A 24664-nucleotide genomic window follows, 5' to 3' on the forward strand; every position below is an offset into this window, starting at 1 on the left:
CCTCTTTAAAGTTATAAAATTACTAATCATCATTTAAACACTGAACTGTATCCAAAGTGTTAGAATTTACCTTGATTCAATCAGTAAACAATTTTAAAAGTACACAAAGAAAGTACTAATGTTTAGTCTCTGTATACTTGATTCAGTGAGAAAGGTTCATCGCACACAGCTGAGACTCGGTCTACTGTCAGACCAGAGCCTCATCAAACGTACACATACACACAGTCACATATTCACAACACACACATAACAAGCTCTGACGTGCAGCTATATCTCATCTTGGGATCTGTCAGTGTGACACACGGCAGCGAGAAAGCGCCACCCTCCTGTCACCGCAACCAGTCAGAGACCCTCCCCACAGCTCCAGTGAGAAAAGGAGGTGATTCAACGATCCAGGAGAGAACATAGAAAAGGGGGGGTTGTTATCCAATCGGACCATCAGTGAGGAGAATAAAGAGGAAGGTGTGTGTGAGGAAGATGCGCTGTGTTTATTCATGATGCAGGATGCACACAGCACATGTTCCGGTAACCATCCTTGCCATCCCTTCTCGCTCACTGTCGGGGTCAGTAACACACTCTCGCTGTGCTTCAATATGGTGTCTTGGAGAAGTGGCTAAAAGCCAGATCACTCAGTTTGTGTGTCTGTTCACACACCAAATCATTTTTATGAAGGAGAGTGTGTGCTAAAAACTCCCTTAACCCTTTTTTGAGGAATCTATCTACTCCCCCCCGGTCCATGCATTGCTCTATCCACCCACCCCGCATAGAAAACTGCACTCTTGAGCAACTAAACATGATTTTGCTGTGGGGAGGGAAGGTTTGAGGAGAGCAGAGAAATATAAATGAAAGGGAATGTTGATCAAAATCACATTTTCTTGATGCCAAAGGGGCTGGGGAGGGTGCTGAGATGGGGGTGCCAGTTAGATGTCTTCTGAAAAAAGCCAATTTTTCTCTCCCGCAGGTGAGAGGGAGGATTAAAGATACAAAAAATAATAGATTATTAATAAAAGAAACAAACTTTTCTTTAAAATGTCAAAGTATAATACAAAAATCAACAAAAAAAAAGCATAATAGTAGTAAAAACGTTAGTGACTTAAGGGTGAAATAGTAGAAGTGTTAAGTCATACTCAAAGTTATCACTAATGACACAAAATAAATAAAAGCTGTCAGAGGAGAGGACGTGGTCAGGGCTCTCAGGTGAAGGAGGGTCGTTGCTCTCTCTCTCTCTGTCCCTCTCTTTCTCCATCTCCAGCTCTCTCTCTCCCTCTCCCTGTCACCTCTCACTCCTCACGAAGCTGCAGGCGATAGCGGGTATGGCGGATCTGGAAGAAGAGCCTCTCCAGCGGTGAGCGGCTCATCCCGGGTAGCCGGTAGTCTTCGCTCTGGCCCGTTCTGCGGAAACCCAGCGACTCGTACAGCTTGTGGGCGGCCAGCTTCACGGCCGTCGTGCCGAGGACCACGCCGGCGTAGTTGTTGCGCACGGCGTACTCCAGGACGCGACGACCCAGCGCCTTTGCGATGCCTTTGCCGCGGTAGCGAGAGTCCACCGACATCCGCCGCAGCTCGACCGTGTTCTCGTCCTCGTGGCCCTGCGCCGCCACAATGCCCACCACACGACCATCGAGCACTGCCACCCAGAAACAGGAACCTAACAGGAGGAAACAGAAAACAAAATCCAGTCTTACTGCGAAAGCAAGAATTATAATGGACATGCTTTACCAGCCTGTTAGCCAAGCTTAGTGTAAACACTGCAAACAGCCAACTGGGATCTCTCCAATGTTAGTGGAGTTGAACCTGCTGAGAGCAGATGTTTGGTTTTTCTTTATTGTCTAAGTTTCTTAATTTTGAGGGTTTTACTGTCTTTGGGCTCAGCCTGTCAGCCTTCTCATCCTATTAAGCTCATAGCTCCACATTTGTATTCTTTACTCTTTTAGAATAGTTTTACAGTTCAAAATAATCCATTCTTACACCGTGGATAGGCTATCTGTCTCTGTTTGGACCATCTTTCTTCTGATTGGCCACCCATATCAAACAGGAGGTTTGAATAGCAAGCGACCATATTTAGGTTATCCTCTCTCTAGGTTGCTAAGAGCAGAAAACAGAATGTCTGAAACTGAATATTTAGCTGCACATACACTGACCTCATTATTTAGCATCACTGTAACAGTCCATGTATGAAAGGAAATAATTAACTTTGACATGAAGGTGAAGAACAGGGCCTGTGATGGTGATCTTTTTGTGTTTTTGGATCAATGATGAAGGTGTCTCACAGTCAGCTGCTCCAGTACACTGCCATGGCTTTGATCATATATCAGACCTCTGAAATATCTCTGCATGGAACACAAAACAAACAGTATAATTGTCTTAAACTCTTAAACAGGATATGAAAACTATAACTGGTTGCAAAATAGTTGGATGAGGCAGTTCAGCACCAGGACCTGATCTCAAGATGAAAGTCGCGTTGCATGGCTGTTGTAATGGCTTAAGGGCTCTGGGTAGAAAAAACAAGGACTGGAAAATAGAAAAAAGGGGATGCAGGGAGCAGCTGAATGAGCAGGTCTGACTGGAGCTTAATAACGTTAGCCACTCAGTGAGGACTGCTGATTAAAAGTGCAGGCATGACAGAGCAGTCACTTAAAGCTGACAGCATACTAGAGCAGAGACTCTGATGTCAGATAGCAATTAAAGATGAGTTTTGGGGCCAAAACACTGACATGTTACAGATGCTTATATACTATCAGGGACTTTCTGCATCTCAGGATTAATCAGACTCTGATGACAGACAGACAAAAACACTCAACACACGTTCAGGCAGACAAATGAGGTTTGACCGACATAGAAAAATTTCAGCAGACAATGCTCCTCCACCACAGAACCACTAAGAGCTTGAATATCAGCCCGTTTTACTATCGATCTTTATTCCTGCTGCAGTTTGTAAACGGTTCGCTTTGATACAGCACGATTGTTCCTTTTCCCCTCCGTTGAAACTTTTCAGTGATAATAGTTCAGGTTCAGAGGCCAGAAGGATGTGAATCATCCTGACTGTAATTTAACATTAGTTTAAATGGTTCAGAGGTAGAAAATTGTGCTATTCATAATGTTTTAATGACACTGTTAGGAGCCTTGAAGCTTTGTGACTTTTAAAACCAACATGACAATGCATGTGCATGCCCTTGCAGTAATCTTTCAAAGAAAAAGACTTTCTAAACCTTCTGCTGTGTTGCATAACTGTGGTCAGATAACTAACATCAGCAGCACTTATTCCATGTGCTGGCAGTGTTTCTGTGGTTTTGTACTAAAATGCCATCTGTTTGTGACAGACAAAGTAAATCTGACTGTTCTGTGATCGGCAGAGGCCGACCTGCGGACAGCAAAAATCTGCCTCCATCTGTTCATGAGCTCTGAATCCTAACTCTCTCTCTTTGTCCTTACTCTCACTTTTTATGCCGTTACACACAACATCTCCCTCTTCTCTGTTTGCTGCTCCCTCACACAGACACGCACACTAAACAGGCGGTGAAATTGACATCATGCATCAGTCCCACGTGTTCGCAGGGATTTGATGGCCCTGCAGGCCTGTGTTAAGCTGATCCAGAGGCTTCTGTTAGCGAGTCAAACAACTGTGGCAACGGGCAGCCCCCAAGTGATCCCCACTCTCCTAGTGCTGACATTATAAGCTGGAAGCCCCTCGAGTTTCCCCAAGTGTGGAGATGTTGCAGCCAAATTGGATTTAATTATCGGATATAGAAACAATGATGGGAACACTTTGCAGACTAGAAGCGATAAATCAGAAATTTTGTCTGCCTCTCTGGAAATGTGGGTCAGATGACTGTGCAGTTTGCTGATATCACAGAATATCACACACTATATTGCCAAAAGTATTTGCTGAACTTGCGTGACATCTCATCCTTAATCTATAGGGTTTAATATGATGTCAGCCCACCCTTTGTAGCTATAACAGTTTCAGCTCTTCTGGGAAGTCTTTCCACAAGGTTTAGGAGGGTTTATTTATTCTTCTATAAACACATTTGTGACGTCAAACACTGATTTTGGATGAGAACACGTGGCTCACAGTCTCTGCTCTAATTCATCTCAAAGGTATAGTGTTGGGTTGAATTCAGGACTCTGTGCTGGCCAGTCAAGTTCTTCCACACCACTCGCTCATCCATGTGTTTCTGGGCCTTGCTTCGTGCACTGGTGTGCAGCCATGTTTTACCAGGAATGGGGCATTCCCAAACTGTTCCTACTGGCATCCTATCACAGTACCACCACTGAGCTCCTGAGCGTGAGCCATACTTTAAGAAATGTTTGTAGTAGCAGTCTCCATGCCTAGGTGCTTGATTTTATGCACTTGGAAGCGATTGAAACACCTGAATTCAATGATTTGGATGGGTGAGTGAAAACCTTTGGCAATATAGTGTAATCTCTGGTTAATCAAAGTCCTATAACCCTAAAAAACAGTCAAAGCATTATTTTCTCACTGCCACTTGAATCCGGAAATAAATTTGCATAACAGAGTTTTGGTGGATGATGGTTTAAGGGGCTCGTCTGTGCAGCTCACATGCAGAGTTTAAGTGATTTAGGTTATATCGGTGTTCAGTGGTACTGTGGAAAGCTGCTTTATTACAGTCAAAGCTGCAGCGTCAACTCCAGTGACAACGTCTAAAAAAATAAAGATCACAAGTCATGGCCAGCGTTGTGGAAAAGTATTGGATTCATCAGCTACTTTTTAAGGAAGCTTGGAGCTGATTAGTAAACTGTTAGCTCTGTGCTATTTGTCATCTAAGTTCACTTGTTTATAGAAACTAATCTTTTTAGTAAGTTGGTCACATTTGGACACTACATGGTGAGGATGTGCGTGGATTTCTTCCTGTTTTAGGCTATTGAAGGAAAACATAGCTCATTAGCAGGGCACATAACAGCTCCATTCACTGCTTTCTAAAGGTTGTGTGTGTGTTATTCCTCTCAGCCATACCACAGCCATGATTGGTAATATCTTCCAGTCTATTAGCTTGTTTCTTACTTTAATCCAGACAATCAACAGTAATTTGAATGATTTCATTCAGAGGATAAACCAAAATGACTCTTGAGATCTTCTTAGTTTTCCTTTAGTGAGATCAGAAAGCTCCTGATTTGCACCCTGACTGTATGTAGTTGGTTCTTTCTGGATACTCATGACATATATGTTACAGGCTCTACTTCCAAAAGAAACTGAGATCCTGCAACATGCTGCGAAATTTTTAGATTTTCTATCACTTAGTTGTGACGAGCCCAGTGAAATTAGCAGTTTTTGGCTACAAACTGGACACTTCTGAAGCGGTGGCGGAGAGGAGGTCACTGATGAGACTGTTGGCAATGGTGTCGCCCTCTAACACAATACATCTGTCTGGCAGAGAGGCCAGATCTGTCAGATATTATTGTTATCATTAATCATTTTATCACCATTGCAGCAGATGTTAACAAATGAATTTCTCAAATCTGGAGTAAATACAGTTTTTCTTATTATATTATGGGTTAATCTGTGATTCTGAAGTGGCCGTGGATGTGAGATAGATCAACTGGATAGAAAAAAGCGCCCTGTGTGGTTAAGTGTGGCTAGTAGTCTGAAGTCCTTCGAGTGGTCAGTAAGACTAAAAAAAAATGTAAATCCATCCAGTCGATATGATCTGAGGTAAAGTGTCTCAAAAACAGCCGGAGAGATTGGCGTAAAGTTTAAGTGAAAAAAAAAATGCATGTGACAAACTACTGAACAACAGCTGGAAATTTAATCAGGGTTGATTAAAGTTTGGAGGGAATTCAGTCCAGATGTGTTGATTTAATGACTCAAATGTCTGACATATGTTTGTTTGCAGCTGGTTTAATTAGAACGTGTTATTCAAAGACTAAACAGCTGAGAGGGCACACTGTACACCCGTCCCTTTGACCTCGTCCTCATTGCAGTTTTGGTATGATATGCTGATGAGGGAAGCCATAGTGAAGCACTCTTTGCTGTATTAAGCTGTTATTTAAGAGAGCTCCCACTGATCAGAGGCTTTGTCTTTACTCGTCATGTCTTTGTCTTTTACTCATGTCCTCCTAATAAGTTATCAACTTTGCTGAGTCCTCACCTGACACTATCACAAGTTTAAAATGTTTTTGAGTTTTTACAGTACTTCAGTAGAGTTAAACTCACGTTGGAAACGATTGAGCACAGCAGCAGAATAAATTGAAAGTTTGGCATCTGGGCACTGAAATGTTGGAGGTGATGGAGGAGCTTAAAGAGCAGGCAGTGAACTGGGGCAGCAGGGGCACTGACATGTCAGAGGGGAAGATGGGAAATTTCAGCCTGTTCTGTGTGGCTCATTAACTCATCGAGTGTCGTTTGGCATCTGTGACCTGAATCTGCAGGCTACGGCATAACTGAGAGGGCCACTACTATAAATTGGTCATTTTACCCCGCAGTGTTACTTTTGTTTACCTCAAACTGTGATCTTTTTGTAAATCTAACCAAGTTTTTCTTTTTTTTTTTGGTCCAGTAAGAAAAATAAAAGTAAAAAAGAAAGAAACAAGAAAAATGCAGGTGAACCCACAGGGTCCTGCCTGAGAAATTTACAGCTCATAACTCCTAAGATGGACTTTGTGGGTCCAAAAGCTGGAGCGTTATCTCTACGCAGCCAGTCTTGGCTGGTGTATTAAAGGACAGCTTGTTCGTAAAAGGAAGATCCGATCCTATCTGAAAAACTGGTACAAGATGAGAACATGTTGGAAACTTAGCAGTTTAAACAGACAATTTGGGAAATGTGTGCCTGATGACCTTTTTTTTTAGTTGACAAGACCGGACGATGGCGAGCTCTCTGAGTCAAAGACTTTCCCTGTCTTAGAGTTTGGAAGGGTCACCATAAAAATATTTGAAGGCAATAGTTAACTAAAGCTGTAAATATCTGTCTTCTACACTCTTCCACTTTTCTGCTAAATATGATAAATAACAATTAATTTAGTCTTTCAAGGTATCCCGAGTTAGAAAGAGGGAGTGAGTGAAGGAGGAACTCGTTTTGAGAAAGGCGTAAAGCTCTCTGATGCTCCCGCAGCTGTTTAAGAGTGGAGCGGTACTACAGTGTACCGCCTATGTTTTGGTGTGTGAGTGTGTGTGTAACTGGAAGGTTGTATGAATGAGGTTACTCAGTCAGAAAAAGGAGTTAGTCAAAGAGAGCAAAGAGGAACAAAAAGAGAAGAAGTCATTCAGCTGTCCTGTGTGAAAGACGCAGCAGCAGAGGAGGAGGAGGAGGAAGGCGAGCATCTGAGTTAACAGTAAAAGCGATGAGACTGAAAGGATCCATTATTGCTGCTAGGGCATACAAACGCAAAGGAGGGGGTCTGCCATTATTAAAGGGGGAGTGGGGGGGGCATGGAGAATACAGATGATGTCAAGATAAGAAATAGATTGAGCAGAGAGTGAAGGGTGAGAAAGGGAGGAAGAGCTCCGAGTTGTGGAAATCTTTTCTCTCACAAGTAAGAATCTGATTACTGTATTCTTAATGCGGCAGATCTAATTTCTCTCAGTAGCTCACAAGGATATTAATAATCCTCCATGCATGCGCGTGGGAGTGTTAGATACTGGCTGATGCTGCGATATGAACCCTCCATTAAATTTTAAAAATTACACACATACCTACAAACTACATGAGCACATAGACAGGAATGGGCTTTATTGTGTGTAAGAAGATTGTCCTGGAGGCAGGGCTCGGTCTAGACGCTGCCTCGCTCTGCTGGAGCTCACTCCTCTGTGAAGCGAACAGCGTATTAACACTTTTTGGGCGAAAGATCGGCGGCGGCTTGGATTTGGGCGTGCTTGCTAATTGTTTAGGCTTCTAGTCACCAAAGTATTTCTTTCTATTTCCCTGCAGAAGGCGTCTCATTGCTGCAGGGAACATTAAAGTCAATTTAAGCAACAGTGATTTATGGCTTTGGATTGAAAGTGTCGTATCGCCGCGCGATTAATCCGGCCCCGCCAGACATTACATTTCGCGTTTCTGCGGGGAATGAGATCTCCCTGTGGTATTCATAAGGCGCTTTATCAGACTGTGTTATACGATTATTTTTCTTCCCTACAGTTCTGGTCACATTTTGTCACTTCTAGTGCTAAAAAAACACACATATGTTGCGCTTTGTTCCACTGGGTAAAAAATCAGCCTCTTTTACTCTTGAAATGTGAAAGATTTTACTATTTATTTGGCACCAATCAAACAGCAGCAGCTAAAAAGGCAAACAAGGGTCTCTTAGTGTGTGCTGTCTATAAGTTTGTACAGTTTCTGTACACAGTGGCTGCACATGAGCATAACTGGTCCACATATGGTTAACCCGTTAAAGCCTGAATCATGAAATAAATGCCAGAAACTACATTTTTTTGAAAATGACAAATTAAAAAATATTAATTAAACATTAATTTGCACATATGAGTTTCAATTTGTAGCATTTTTTTATGTATTGCTTAAAAATTTATTGTGCAATTTATTACAGTTTTTCAAGGGGAAAAAATCACACTGATGATGTAGAAGTCTCAAAAAGTCCCCAAACCTCATGCATTAAATATGATATAAGCGTCAGGGGATTAAGGCAATAAGTCTGTGTTATCTTACTTTACAAGTCTCTGTGCATTATGTTTATGTGGTTGGGGGGGGTTTCCAAGTTATTTTGTATACATAAAAATCCCTTAATACTGTTTTATTTTCATTTTAAAGCAAAAAGACTTGAGGCAGAGTCTCTGTAATGCGCTCACACACAGATACACTGTACTCCTCAGGTCAGAGTGCATGCTGGGAGTATGGATTAACCTGTCACGCACAACCACACGTCAGCAGTATCTTCCTTGGCCACGGGCAACGAATGCTGAGAATAGGTGACTGCCACACAAAGGACACGCTTTCCAGATGTGCGCGCAAGCACTCATCAATGCAAAGCAGACTGATGCGCCTACGTGTGTGTTGTCACGCTTTATGAGCACACTCTCAGAGGAACTCATTACGCACGCCTGACTGTTCGTTTTGCCGCCCGCCAGCATGTCTCCATGTTGTTTGTACGCAAGCGTGCGAGTACGCGTCCCTTTTCTTGCACACTTATGCAGCGCTTTAATGCGCACGTGCCATCCATCAGCGTACAGCTGCTGCTCCGACCGCCCTCTCTCTCGATCTCTCTCTGATTTGATTCTCGGGGTCAAAGGTCACCCGTGTGGGCTTCACGACCGAACGCCAAATGTTAATCTAACCCAGAGGTGGGCGATTAATTTTCCCGAGGGGCCACATGAGAATCTGGGACTGTTGAACTCAATAAGCTGAACTCAGTTCTGCTCAATATTAATTTTTATCTCTTTTTAACGTTACTGGAGCTCAAACCTATTACATCTACATTTATTGTTCCTTTATAAATCGCGACCCTTAAACTGCAGACTCAGTCGTAATCTTCATGCACGTAGTCTCTCGCCTATTGATAACACGCTCCTCTGTAATGAGCGAGTCAAGACGGCGAGAAAATACACAATGCGAAAACTAATGAAGCCGCTGACACGCCATCTAGTCTCTCTGACGAGCACCTTTGTTCGCCATTGATTTAAGCAGAATGTAAAACAAAGGCCGGAGGTAGCGAGACTGCAATCTATTATTAATGATGGGATCGACTTCCTCAAAACACTGAACCGACAAGTGGCAGATGCTCACATGTTTTCAGCGAGCAGGAAAAATTAAAAGACGAGCGTGTATTCTCCAGGTGACATGCGTCCAGCAGAGCCTTTAAAGGAATCGTGCTTATGATGGTACTTAAAACTGAAGCATGTCCTAGTACTTAATCAGATATATATTATATTTTTTAAGTAATGTGTTATTTATGTGGGCACAAACCCTCAAACTGGTAAAGGAAGGTGTAAGTTTAAGGACATCTAGCTCCAACATTAAAAGTACCAGCAAGGCTTTGAGGTGGTTTCTAAGATGTGCTGAATATTTTGAACCTGGGACCAAATAAGTGGATAAAAGCAGTCTGAGCCCCACTCAGCTGATTATGAAATCAGAGCAGCACCATCTCTGAGGGCAAAGACTTTTCATGTCTGCTGCTTCTTCTGGAGCACAGACTGGGAGTGTTAGACAAAACAGCGTGCCACCTGCACCACTGAAGGCCAAAGAGGTGTTTGCGTATTTTCAACAAGTCAAATAAGGACTTTTCTAAGCGACGTTTCCCCGGTGTTGACTCGAGACATGAAAAAGCATTCACTTGTGGCAGAGATAAAATGGAATACAAGGCTGTATTAGCTTTCTTTCTACTGTGGAAACTGTATTATTTTTTCTTTGTTTAAGTGGAGAAAAGCCTTATAACCATGAACCACTTCTGAACAAGTTTGGGAATATATGTTTTTCCCTAGTGACCGGTGATTGCCAGCTGGTTGCCAGGCAGTCTCCAGACCTGTGTGCATCGTGTTGTTGTGAAGATTTTCTAAATAAATAAAATCTAATTGAAGTTAATGATAATGTAGATACGTTATCAGGGAAATAGTGCACCATACTGAAAACAAAACTTATCAGATATCCAAATAATGATTAAAAATGTAACATAAGATATCATTTTGATTGTAAAACTGTGAAAATCTTCACGTTTTGGTACTTGTTCTTGAACTATGGAAGCAGTTTGTGATTAATAGTAAGAATTGTAATAGCCTGATGATAAACTGTTTACTGTAGCCAGTAAAGAGTGTTTTTCATTTCCCTTCATGACCAGCGACATTTCTTTGTGTCTGCCAGAATTCTAGATAACCCAGCTGTTCCACCACACCTGCTCCTCTTCAGCACAGATGAAGTATATAGAAAAGGAAAAGGAGTGATACAGGTGTGAGGGTGAAAAAAAATCCCAGAAAGATTGAGGAATAGTCGAGGGAAGCATCCAAAGAAGCTCATTAATCTAAGATATCTCAGCTGATGTGCATGAAATTTCCCATAGAGGTTCCTTTGTGTATCGCAGTTTCATTATGGGCCACAACTGGACAGACAGACTTTCTGATGCGCTTCAGTTTAATGTAAAACACATGTCGCTCATACTCTTCTCAAGTGTGATACCAGTCAACAAAAACACTCCTGTCGTGGGTGCAGACTGTGCAGACTACAGTAACAACCAGCTCAGCCCAAATTTATTGGGAATTTTAAAGTGATAAGGAAGCTAAATTGAAATTTGTGAAGAGCTGCGTTTGGCCCAGAGGCCATGATTGTGACACATCTGGTCTATCTGCTGGCCAGCAAGCCCTAGATTTATCTTCCCTCCCCACACGCATAAAGTAAATGTTATATTTTACAACACCCCTCCCTCGGATGCCCCGTTTTCTCGCCTCTTTCCTTCACACATTCTCTCTCATACTCTGTCTCCCTCATTCTGTAGTTCAGTCCTAAAATAAGGACAGGTACCGGCAGAGGAAGCTGCGCCCTCACCTGCAACCGAATGAGCTCAAACCTCCCCCATCCCTCTTCCACACACATGCATAAATGTATAGACACACTCATACAGGGCTACAATGAGATGAGCAGGTATTTTAATGTCCGCTGCCTCATGGAGACCCTGCAGTGATCATGACGCCTCATTAAACAGCCGCTATTAATGAGTGGGTATCTCGCCTCACCAGGGAGTTTGGTTCAGTGTCTGCTCACACCCTCATTTCATTACACTTGTTTTTTAGGCTGTAAGCGGCTTTAGGATGACCTAAAGTGATACATCAAGTAACGACTAAAGAGGGGATAAATGATCCGACTGCTGCCGGGACTTTTTTAATTACTCAAAAAAAAAATCTTCTAGCATGCTTTGACTGCTTTGGAGATCTTTGGGTTTGAGCAGTAGAAAGGCTTAATAATGGCAGCTGTAAATTGCACATAAATGCACAAATAATAACTGTAATAAGCAATCAGTCACACAGCTGGGTTTTGATATCGCTTGGTAGCTTCATACTTAAGCTCTCCAACATGTAGCAAATAATAGTCTCAGCACTAAACTTCATTATATTATAGCCCAGCTGGGTTGTTATTACAAAAGTTTTAGCTGCTACTTTTTGTTAAGAAACAAAAAAGATTTTAAACTTTCCAAAATGAAATGTCTAGATGTGGTCAAAAAGAAAAGTTTGTCAAAAAATAAATAAAATTAGCTTTTATTTCTCCTGTATCTGTTAAATAGTTTCTGCAGCTGGTTAGTCTTTTGTATCTGAGCTCATGCTAGAAGTTTCTTCCTGTTAAAAGGGAGTTTTTGCTCCCCACTGTCGCCAAGAGCTTGCGCATGTGGGACTGTCAAATTGTTGTTTTTTTTCTCTCTAATATTACAGCTGAAAACTGGGAGGACCAAGATCTCTGTCTAAATAAATAAATAAATCTGGGTAAATTCCCAGATGATTAAACATGCAACTATTTTCCTGAAATGAGTAAAGAAAATCAACAGCCTATTTATGCAAGATAATTCATAATTTTATTGGGGGGGTTATATTGGCTGGGTCTGATTATTGGGGGGGTCATAACCCCCCTAACCCCCCTGGAAGTTACGCCCCTGACCTTGGGGCAGCTGTTTTTATTTTAGCTTATAAACATTATTGTGTGTTTCTATGCAAATCAGATAATTTTTCAAATAATCGGTGAATCAATTTAATTTAAGTGGCATTTTTGTACCAGATCTGTCCAGGGTGTTCCCCGCCTCGGCTGGGTTAGCCAGCCCACCACAACCCTGAATTGGATGGATTTAAATAAGCCTCCAATCTTTATTTAAGACACCCGTACATATTTAACCTCTCAACCATTGTTAGCTCAATTTACTTCACAACCTGTCTGCCTGCTCACACACACACACACACACACACACACAGTATTACAGGTCTGATAAAAGCAATGACCGCTGGCCTTAAGAGGCTGCAGAGTGAGTGATCACAGGAAGTGAGAGTATGAATTAGTGTAGTTGTGCCATGTGGAGAGGGATATGTGTCTTCAGTCAGCAATCACTTTTCTTTTATTACTCTGTGGTGATTTTGTGCTTATTTATTCCATTTATACTTTATTTCAGTGTCACAAAGAACTGAGACGGCATTTCTCTCCATGTCTTCCTGTGTTTGGCTCTATCTTTCTTCTAAAGGAGCACATCTCATACATCCCCATCATTCAAGGTGAAAAAGAAAACAAGCATTGTGAAATTCAATGTTGAGTTTCAAACTATTTGACCTCCCACATTCAGTAAACTGTCTCTCGAAACACAGAGAAGCCTCGAGCACCAGACACACACTCAACATTGTATCACTTCCTATTTGAAGTCCTCGAAGACACACACACACATTATTAAACAGAAAAGTCCTTATTTCATCTCTTGTAAACTCTTAAACGCTCCCTGTCAGACCCTCCCACACAGACACAGCTAACTCGTTAGCTACTTGGCTCATGTAGAGAGCTACAGTTCACAGAGTTGGTGTTTGTGTGGTCGTCAAGTAAACCTCAGAGATGAGCTCGTGTTATTTATCTTGTGATTTAACTGCAAACAAGCTAAAATATGTTCTTTTTTGTTTTTAGACACTTTGATTATCTTATTGAAACTTTCTTTGTAGGACCCAGTAGGTTGATTTGACAGTTTATTGTACAAGTCCTTCTGAAATTCAGGGACGATAGCAATATAGGTGTTCAATAAGAAATATAGTAATAATAACAATAACTAACCTGTTTTTTTTTTCATTATTCTCATTTTGTACCAGGGAAAAAAATAAATTATTAGCATTTAAAAAAAATATTTTTATCCCTTCATCACAGTTTTTTAAATATTTAAGCAGCAGCAAATGAAAATAAATATCATCCAAGTGCCATCAGAAAATGTCATTATGTGCTTATAGAGTCATAGCTGTCAACAAATCAACACCATGTTTGGCCAACGTTGCATTAAAGAGGGCTAATTACTATTATATGTACAGTGGGCTGTGTGCATGCTCATGTTTACTCTTAAACTCTGTTAAAGTAGCTTTGCATTATTCACAGTTTAATATAATCCTTATTTATCTTATACTTAACCTTGGTGCAGTCCCTCAGTGCACCCTCCCCCTTTAAGCCAACTTTCTTTTGATTGGCTGCCCCTCACAAACAGGTTTGAACAGCAAGTCGGTGGGACTTCTGTGCTCACAGCCAGAACTGTGACCCTGAGATGACCATATTAGGAATATCCCCTCTCTATGATGTCATAAGAAGCCAAAGAGTGCAAATAATGAAAACTATGCAGACTTCCTTAAATTAATACACATCCAGTTTTCATTAAGCAGTAAAGTGTGTGTTTGCATTAGAGCCCGTTCCTCTTAGAAAGAAGCTGAATTATGTGATCTGTTTTCAAGGCCTTTAAGTTCAACAAGTTCCCCGTTATTGGCCAAATGTTTCCTCCTCTATATAACCACGCACCCCTACGTGCTATGCCATTCTGTACACACTTTAAACAAAGCACCACAGTGACGTCAGCGGTGCCTCTCCATCAGGACCGCGTGCTGGTACCCAGGTGTTCATCCCCGTGGGCCCATTCAGAGTGCATGGATATAATCATTAGCATTGTCCAAGAGCAGTGGTGCCTGACCCCATCTAAACCATCACAGCCCTGCAGCAATAATGGGAATGCTAAATTGCATTTGTGTATGCACTGGATTACCAAGCCAAAGGGCACAATGTCAGAGAGAAGCAGACAATGGTGGGGGGGGCAAGTGATGAACACCTGCTTTTTATATTTGCCACGTGGTCTGGGTTAACAGGGAGTAAATGTGTCCAAGAAGTTAACAAGGCAGGGGAATGTGTGAAAAAAAGTGTGTCACAGGTGTACGTGGCTATCCGTCGCTGCTGCCCGGAGTTAAACTCCCGAGGAGAATGAATAGTCAGAGATGACACCAGAGGTGGATTGATTTTTCCAATTAGAAGCTTTAGTGGAGGAAATGAGCCTTGCCGACACCAAGTGTACTGCAGAAAGTGTATCAGCAGTCTCCTCTGCACGATCAATAGCCCTGTGATGCCACCCCCACCCACCCCACCCTTTACCCCCCGCCCCCTACCTCAGTGTCCAAGCGGAGCCCAGAGAGGAAGCGGAGTGGGGGAAGGAGTGGAGACAGAGATACGGGAGGAGGGGTGAGAAAGCAGGGAGACGACCTGCATATTTGATGATTTGCCTCTGCATCGCCTGAAGACTCTTAGACACAGCTGTGTTTAAAAAGAGCATTTTTGGTTTTTTTGTCTTGTTAAAAGTTACAGGCCCGAACTTTTCAGTGCGCCAATGCATTTTTTCACCCACTAACTGCATGCTGGTGATGGTGGAGCACTGGGAACTGACAAAACCACACACATTTTGTGTGTCTGTGTGTGTTTGTTTGTGAAAACAGTGATGTGTTCCCTGCCTCTTACCTGTGGGTTTCATGTAATATGCATCTATGTCAGCCATGTCCGTGTGCAGAGCACAGTCCAGATAGTTCTGGATAACTTTCCTGCTGTAGTAGTAGCGCGCACCCATGAGAATGAGGGGTGCACAGCAGGTCAGCGTGAGGGATTTGGTCATGTAAAAGCACATTACTATGGAGAAATGGAAGAAAAATAAACAAAACCTGTCAGAAGAGAAAATCACATGTTTGATTTTTGCCGGAAATCGACCCGTACACACACATACACAACAAGACATCTGTAAGCATCAATATCAGGAACAGCTGAATCAAATATTTGGATAACTTTTCACAGAAACCCGCGTTCATCAGACTGTGGAGTAAGGCACGTTAGTGCATTTTCTGGGGGACAAAAGTTAACAGGACGACAGTGTTTGTCCTGCCTGAGGAGAGCGTGTTAGTGCTGGATTCATCCAACCAGTGCAGTCCATGTTGGGAGTTATTTGTAAGATGTAACGCTGGGGGGCGCAAAGGGAGACAGAAGCAAGCAGGATGGATGCTGCGCGTAGCATGTTGCGTGCCATGCAGTAACCTAGTTGCTACTTTGTTCGCTCATCTGCACTCCAGGTGGAGCGAAACAGAAAGCGCTAAAATGCGTGGGGCAGTGAGCTTCTGCTCAGACTTGGTTTTTAGTATACAGGATCAAATTTGGTTGGAAGGATCGAGCACGAGCCAAATTATCCAAACAACAAAATTAATTGGGGGGAGGGGGGTATGTGAAGCAGATTTCGTGCGATTTTTTTTATTCTTTAATGTGCGTAACGGTACAGGTTGTGACCCAAGGCGCGTTTACCTAAACCGGCAACATCAACAAAAAGCCAAACGAGATGTGGCGCATTGACTGCTGTGTAGGGGCGGAGGTGGTGGTGGTGGCGGTGATGAGGAGGCGAGCGGGGGGGAGTGCGTGCGTGCGTGTTCATGTGTGTTTGTGTGTATTTGGCGGCGCGGCGGGGGAGTGCTTTTTGGGTACGTGCGCGCACCCTTTGGGCCAATCCTCAAATTCATTCAGTCATTCATTGAAGCACCGGCATGTCATCACATCGGTTAAACACATGCACCATGCCGCCTGCCATGCCTTTTGTTGGCGTGTAGGAGCAGCGTGCCCGGTGTGGCACAGTGTGAGGCTGCTGCTGCTGCTGCTGCAACAGTCTTTTTCTCAACTTAACTGCACATCGCCCACAGAGCCACGACAACAAAGAAACATCAGATTTCTGCATGATTTTGAAGGCAAGTTCCTCAAAGGAATCGCTTCAGGGCGCAGACCTAATAAAAAACGCGCAACAGCGACATTTACCTGCGCACATGAATCCATGTTAGAGGTTACATTTGAAGTTTTTGAGATGCGTATGACCAGGAAAAAAAAGTTGGTCTGAAACACACATAAGCTGCACGGCACACGGGAGTGTGAGGGTACTTACTTGTCAGAAGAACGTATAAAAACTGGGTCTTGGGCTGCTGCCAGAGCCCCCTAAAAGCTGTGTTGGGTATCCTCTCCATAATACCCTCGTAAAAGATGCGGCGTACCTCCTCTTGATCCCCGCGCTCAAACTCGCGGATAAAAACCACGTCTTTCCTCACATCCTTAGCCTCGGCGGGGTTCAGAGGCGCGCTGGACGGAGGAGAGCTCCACAGGATCGACTCTTTTTTGGTCCCATGTATAGCATCGTGTTCATCCGCAACAATTTTAGTCTCGCAAACCATTTTGGGAGACGAACAATGCATGCAACTGGCCGCAAGAAGAAGAAGAAAAAAAAGTGCAGTTCGGAGAGAGGGAGGGGGAAAAAGAGTAGGTAGTAATGAGAGTGGGGGAAAAATGGATGATTCGTGAGATTTTCTTAAAAAACAGCGAAACGATGGAGGGGGGGTAAGACGAAAGGGGGATGTTCTGCTGCAACCCTGAGCGTTTCCGAAGACCAAGACTTGCCGGTGTAAATCGAGCGGTATTTATAAGCGAGCAGGGCGGGTAGATTCGGGTTCACGGGGTTGGGGTGGTCCTCCGGCTGCACAGATTGGTAGAGGCAGTGCGCTGTTAGATACTGATGGACGAGGGAGGAGGGAGGCTCGCTCATTCCCTCCGCATCTGAGCAGGCTTATGTATGTGTGCCAGAGAAGTGTGTATTTTGAGAAAGTGGGCCCGCGAGGAGGAGGGGAGGGGGGGTGCGATGGCGAGATTGCGTAGAGAGGCTGCTTCTGAGCAGTTCTGTCTTCGTGCTGTCTTACAATGAGGAGGATCCCCGATTTGGTGATATACAGTGGCTGCGAGAGATGCAGCACAAAGGCGCAAGGTAAAGCGGGGGCGATGCGTCAAACAGGAGGAAATCCTAGCAGAGGGGAGAGTGCAGATCACAAGGAGAGATGGAGAAAATAAAACTCCTGTGGGATTTATGAAGTTAAAGGGTGACTGTAGTCGCAAGTAATAAATCTGTGGCAAAAAATGAAAGACTTTTAAGCCAATCGGCTGGCGCCACTGTTGCTGTTGCGCAGATAGGAGGCTGCTATGATAATAAAGGGATGGGGAAATGCCCTGATGTGATACGGAAGCATTAATATCCTCATAGATTCAACAATAAAGTGTGAAATCAGCTGCCGGTCAGCCTAACGCCCGGCGGCGGCTCTCAGTGGGCTGTGTGCAGCCTCCTCTGCCGGTTGACTGACAGCTCTGCTGCACTGCAGTGATTCCTCCACAGCTTCCCTCCGCTTTGTCACCCAGCTCCTGTCATACATCACCCCCAACATGGACATCGTGTCTCGGCTTACTGCGCATTTGTAACCTGCCATTAACCGATTTGCCGCCAAGTCGTCGCGCATCAAGCAACGGCGACAGCGCCGGCTTTACGCGCGTCCGTGGCAGCTGTGATGGTGAGGATGATGATGGTGATGCTTGGTCTGCTCCTTTGTTGTCCCCCCACAACACTCCCTGTGTGTGACTGCGATGGTTATTGTGCAGAATCAGCAAAAAGTTTTATTTAGGCGGTTTCTGAACAATGATTAGAGACTAAAAAGTGTCACCACCTATCAGAGGAGGCAAAAAAAAAAAAAACCCAGTGAGAACATATGATGATGTCATACACTCTAAAACTATAACATCCATTCCTTATATTAGTATAAACATTACTGAGCATCACCAAACTATGTCCTGGTTTCCTGCCGAGCCTTTCTCGCGCTATCATCAGTAAAAGTTGAAGCTCAGCGGACGTGGAAGATTTATTTTGGTTCGCAGCTCGCAGCTCTTTGTGGAGCCACAGTCGCATACTCAAAGCAAACTAGTTTGAACTGGATCGTCAGCGGCAACCTGCGATTGATAAAGCTGCATCCACCCCCACTCCCTCCTCTTTAAGGTGTCCCTCCTCCTCCTCCCACCCAGAGAGCAGCAGAGGAGGAGGAGGAGGAGGACAGGTGGATATCCTGCAGAGTCACAAAGTCTGCTCGGTCCGGACGTTTGCTCTGCAAACATGCGAGAGATGATTTTTCTTTGCACCAGCATCTCCTCTGCAGCGGCTCTCACTGTGCCGGGTGGAGGATGCTCTGGGCATGCGCATTGCTTCTCTCTCTTTTTTTTTCTGCTCGACTCCCCGGCAGTGCTGCCTTCAGGTACTGTAGGCAAAGGTAGAAGTTGTAAACACAACATATGCGACACCGTCACCGTTAAAGAACATAATAAAGATCCGTGTTTATGATCTTTATAAATCTTCTGTTTCATTTCATCCGCTCACTTTGGAGACTCGCTGCAATGTAGTTTGTCTGGCTTACTGCCTGCTTTCTATTTTTGTTTAAATATCTTCACATTAAAAATCAAGAAACACAAAAGTGCAGCAGTAAATGCTGTGTTTTGCATGCACATTAATAACTGCACTGTGCAGTCAGACCTGTAATGAGAGCAGCAGGTGTGTGCTCTGAGGGGGCTCTAATATTGCTCTCAAGACAAAGTTTTAATTGAATGTCCAAAGAAGACTTAAAGGATATTTATCATTTCAAACAGTCTTTCCATGAGGTCAGAAGTTTAACTGAGACATCGAGCTTTGATTGATGAGGTGCAGGTTCTTTTATGAAACATTTCCAAAACGCTACATCAAACAAAAAGAAATCATCCATCCATTCTCTTCTGCTTATCCTTTCAGGGTCGTGCTAAAAAAAAAATAGCACATGATAAAATGTTCATTTTATTCTTAAATGTGCCAGTTAGAGTGACATGAACCTTGCTGGTTGCATTCGTGGTCCTCAGATGATGAACCCTGGCAGTTTTAGTGACCTCATCACATCTCCTGTGCCGTCCAACCAAAATGTCAAATTTGATGACCGTGCTAACAGCATAATGGATGTTCACAGGCAATAATCCAGTAATCAAAGTATGAATTCATATCAAAATTGAAGTTTTAAAATTGACATTTTTCTGTGTGATAATTAGCGCTGCTGCGTCACAGCAGCAAGGTTCCTGGTTCTGCCCGGTGTGTTCACCGTGAGGTTGTTTAGGTTCTCTCTGGTACTCCAGCTTCCTGGAGACCCAAAAGCAGACGTGTTGGGAAATTGGGAAAATTTTAAAAATGTACTGGTTAAACTTGTTTTTAGAATCCTTGTGAAGAAATTTATCCTAAATTTATAAACCACAATTTGTGACTTTCTGCTGATGTTCTCGGAACATTTTTAGAACTAATTTTATCCTGTTAGGTTACTGTTTATATTCCCCTAGAGTGTGTGGGTGATCTGTGGGTGGGGTGTGGGTGGTGTCTACAGGCAGTCACACTGCTGTTTGTTGAACTGTCAACATAACAGATCCAGACCCACAATAAAAATAGCAGCTAACAGTTGTTCATCTCAGTAAAGTTTTCACACTTATCTCACTCAGAATTAACGATTTGCACCAAACTTCACATACAATCTAATACAGTTTTTTCAGCCCTGCATTATTTGTCATGCACAATTTTTGAGTTGCAGCTATGCAGATTGTATTTTCCCTGGAGTCAGCTTCACAGATGAAGGCATCACGTATGTATCTGTCCTTGTAATGCGTGGAGGTGTCTGAAGCACTTATCCTTAATACTTTGTCTCCTTCCTTGTGCTTAGTGTTCATGTAAAATATATGAATACATTTGCCTCTGAAAAACTAGATTGTGGGTTCACCTGAGCAGTGTATTTGAATGGTTCAAATACTGAATACTGGAGGTTAAGTTAATAGCTCTGTTCTGTTCAGTCCCCGATCATCTTCCTCTGTCACACTAAACCTTTACGTCCTCCTCCACTACATCCATGACTCTCCTCTGAGGTCTTCCTCATTTCCTCCTGGCTGGCAGCCCCACCTTCAACATCCTTTGTCCAGTACATCCACCATCCCTCTCTCAGCCTTGCCGTTCAGCCTGTGCCGTCCCTCTGAGACACTCATTTCTGTCTCTCCCAACAAAAAGTTTAACATCTTCAACTAAACCAGCCTTCCTTTCACTCTTGCTGCGATCTTTCTGTCATAAATCACCCCTGAAGCTTCACCCCCTACCTGCACTCCTCTCTTTGCTGCCCATTGCTGTGCATGGTTGACTCCAGGTGTTTAGACTTTGAATGTTTTCATAGCAGATCATGTTTTTGAGCCATCGACCTCTAGGTTACGGGTGCAGCACACTTCCACTGCAAAACTCTGCCACACCCACTTCTACCAGCACACTAAAAGTACCAATTTTGCAACCAGGAAGAAAAACAAAGCCATCTTCAGTGAGGTTAAAAATGCAGCTTTAGCCATTTTTTATTGTTAACCTCACTTACTTATTCTAATTAGGTGATCCAGAAAATTCACGTTGCTAGACTTTTAGTCTAAACGTGTAAATCTTAGTAAAGTCAGCAACAAAAGTCCTCAAAAGCTGAGAAAATTCTAAATGTATTGAATTGTGTTGCAGAAATTTTCAGTTTTCTCTGCATTTCCAGCATTATTTAAAGCTTCACCTTCAGGTCAACACAAATGTCACTTTTAAAAGACATTTCTGTGTTTTGCAGCTTGTGCACTCTGCAACACAAAACAGCAACATGCTGACCGTGACCTTCAAATGTCATCACACAATTCAGTGTTTTCATCAAAGGAACAGCAAGGCTTTGCTTCAGGAACAGAGGCAACCTATGGATTATAATTCATCTGAGGTCGAGCGCCACAGAGAGCTGAAAGCCCGAAACGTGTCGAACGATGTCTCTGCACAGCGATGTGGCTTTGAGCTCTCTTCTTTACGCTGTTTGTGCCACGAGTGAGTCTGGGTGGACTTTCAGTGGTGCAGGTAAAATCTATCAAACGCTGCTGCTACAAAGTGCTGCGGCTTAGATGAAAAGTGAATTCAACTTTAACACTCGTGTTCTCCAGAACAAAGGCTTTGCTGTCAACGTTTAACACTTCGTACGGACTCTCAGACGTCAAACGTAGCTCGGTGTTCACTTGTAAACCATTTCCCAATCCCATATTTTAAACCACTCTTATAAATAATAATAATTAACATTCTTCTACCTTAAAGAAAAACTAAAGTCTGACCCCATTTTTAAGGAAATCCATCCACTTAATCAGGATATTAAACTTTAGCTTAAACTATTAGACTAAATTACTTCTCATTGGCTGAAAGTCCCCACACAGAGCCCCACATATTGTTCTAATAATCTTGCATGTGACCTCTGAGTCTTTGTGCTTCCTTGCAGCTGAGGAAACCCCCTCCTCCTCCAAAGGTCGCACCATGCCGCTGCTCCTGCCGTGACCTCTGACTCCCCTTTCTTTTGGCTACTGGGTCAGACTGGCGGCACTCTTCTCACAAGTTTAAGGCTGATTTCCCACAGAGGCCACATCGACCATGAAACTGATAGACTTGTATGTTAAACTCTGAAATGTGAGTTTGTCAGTTTCATAAAGCCGTGCTTACACAGGCTGCTCTTTCACAGATCTTTTTAAAATGGTGTTTTTGAACCTGATTTGCTTTGAATGGATGTGAATGGATGCCTCAAGTTATTAGACAGAGAAATTAAGACATCACGAGAGGTAAAGCACTGTGAAACTCGGCACACGTGGGGGTGAAAGAGACGTTTTTTTAATTACCTCGATCAGAAAAAGCTGCTGAATGTGAAAGTAATGAAGATGGAGTGTTTATGGTAAGGTCCTATAAATGTCAGAGACATTAACAGGATATAGGAAAGCCCTGATTCCAAGGATATTTTCTTGATTTGATATACCTTTATTAGTCCCACAAGGGGAAATTTCTTATTAGTGAAACAAACAGTACTTTAAACTCAATACATTTACTCAAGTACTCTACTTAAGTGCAAATTTGAGTTCTTTTCTTCTTCTAACCCATTTTCACTCCTGCTCCACACACAGTTTTACTTACCATTTAAATAACTACGAGATTTCTGCACGAAAAGGTTAAAAATGTGACCTGGAGCACTTTACTGGTCAAACTGGTAATAATCTACAGACAAAATCATCAAAAAACCAGCCGCAGACACTTTTCTGCACTGATTATCTTACAACGTGGCACTAAATGAGGGAACCTCGCTGCCACACACTGGTTTAGTCTTGTGTTCTGTTTTGATTAATGCATGCTTTTGTTTGATGTGTATGTGAGATATTAACCACGCCCACGTGGGTGTGGAGAGTCTCCTCTTGGTCCGGCTGCCAGCTATTTGGAGTTGATTATTGGAGCGAGGGTAATTGGTGTGGGTTTGGAGGAAGACCAAGAAAGGAACTTTGAAGCGTCACTTGAGGAGTTTGTCCTACAGTCCTGTCGGAGAGGCTGTACCAAGAAGCAGGGCTTACTGAGCTTTGTTCAGCTTGAGCTTGAATGAATTTGGCTTTCTTATTTATTTTTTTTACCTGCTTCGCTTATGCAGAACCAATAATCTGCTTGGGAGCAGTTTAAGTTCAGACTTTTAGTTTAAAGTCATCTGGAGGAGCCACGTTTTTACCGATTCTTTTCTTTACAGCTGCTAGTGCAACATAAAGTCTGTGCTGAGGGGAATATGAGTTATATGTGGAAGCTGTTAATCGTTCTCTTTGACAAACATCTTACAGACATCGCTCTGAAAAAGAGAAAATATCCAGTGAGCAGCACTTCTGCCTTGTTGTTGTTAGAGGAGAATAAACAGACTGTTTTGAGCTGATAGGAAGTCAATAGTAACTCGACCACATTTTACAGCACACATATGCAGAAGAGCATCAACATGAACCAAAATCTCTGAGCAATGTTTCCAGCACCTTGTTGAATCTGTGCCATGAAGAATTAAAGCAGCTCAGAAGGAAAAAAAAAAAAAAAGATCCCACCTGGTACTAGCAAGGTGTACCTAATAAAATGACCAGTGAATGCAGTTTAACCTGATCTGGCTTGCACTTTTAGTAACGTGGGTTTTAGGGGACAGATGAATTTTTAACAAGCAAAATGGTGGAAAGTTTTAATCAAATATCATCCAATTAAACTGAGTTTGAGGATGTTGGAGGGAGACGTGTGTCAAGGACGATTTCTCCTTAAATTAAGAGGAAATAACCGGAGTGCAAAAAATTCAGATTTATTCTCCCGGGACCAAGTGTCGATATTATCCACCCTGCAAAGCAAATTATCTATCCATGCCGTACAGTATGTGCTTACAATATTGATGGAGGACAAGTTCAGTGCTCTAAACTTAGAGTGTAAAAAACTCTGTGTGTTTCAGGCGTCTGTGTGTGTGCTGAGCTCTTACCAGAGGCCTGTCTCCCTCTTGTGGTCGCGGGTCAAAGGCTGGAGCTATGAAGTTCTGTCGGGACAAACAAGGCATCAGATCGTGTAGGAAACACAACGTTTCATTGCCAAGGTGTCCTGAGAAAATCTCACACAGCTGCTCTGAATAATGACACTTTTAATTCGACCACACAGGTCAGTTAAAATGAATTCTTTTATTACAGCAGTCCAGAAACACAAAACACGTTAAATAAAACACATAAAACTGAACTGAAAACAAAATAAAGAGACTAAGCGAGTGAAAGCAAGTAAAAGAAAACACATGAACTACAAAAAACTTTGTTAAAAGCTGGATGTAGGAAAAAGTAACTTATATTTTATGTTTCTTTGTTACATGTCTTGCTGTAAAGTGAAGGCCGGCCTCACGCTTCTGTAACATTTCAGTTTCAGTCTTCAGAACAGATGCAAAAGCTGGTCTCACTGCTTTGTGTTTTTAACACATCACTAGCGGCAAAAGTGGCTTTAGAAACGGTGAACGCTGCATTAGCACTTGTGCTTTTCATTAGTCAGCAGAAGACTGTGGGCT

At 42.9% G+C, this 24664-nt stretch overlaps 1 protein-coding gene across 1 annotated transcript; it reads right to left on the minus strand.

The window, feature by feature from the left end:
• Positions 1-1106: 1106 nt before the first annotated feature.
• On the minus strand, positions 1107-17242 carry nat8l (N-acetyltransferase 8-like). Its single transcript, XM_031756819.2, has 3 exons — positions 16837-17242; positions 15387-15551; positions 1107-1648 (listed from the first exon to the last, which is right to left on the minus strand). Exons 1-3 carry the CDS (start codon positions 17138-17140, stop codon positions 1281-1283), a joined length of 837 nt encoding a protein of 278 aa, XP_031612679.1. The 5' UTR covers positions 17141-17242; the 3' UTR covers positions 1107-1280.
• Positions 17243-24664: the final 7422 nt, after the last annotated feature.

The sequence above is a fragment of the Oreochromis aureus genome, linkage group 3, assembly GCF_013358895.1.
Source record: "Oreochromis aureus strain Israel breed Guangdong linkage group 3, ZZ_aureus, whole genome shotgun sequence".
NCBI classification, from domain to species: Eukaryota; Metazoa; Chordata; class Actinopteri; order Cichliformes; family Cichlidae; genus Oreochromis; species Oreochromis aureus.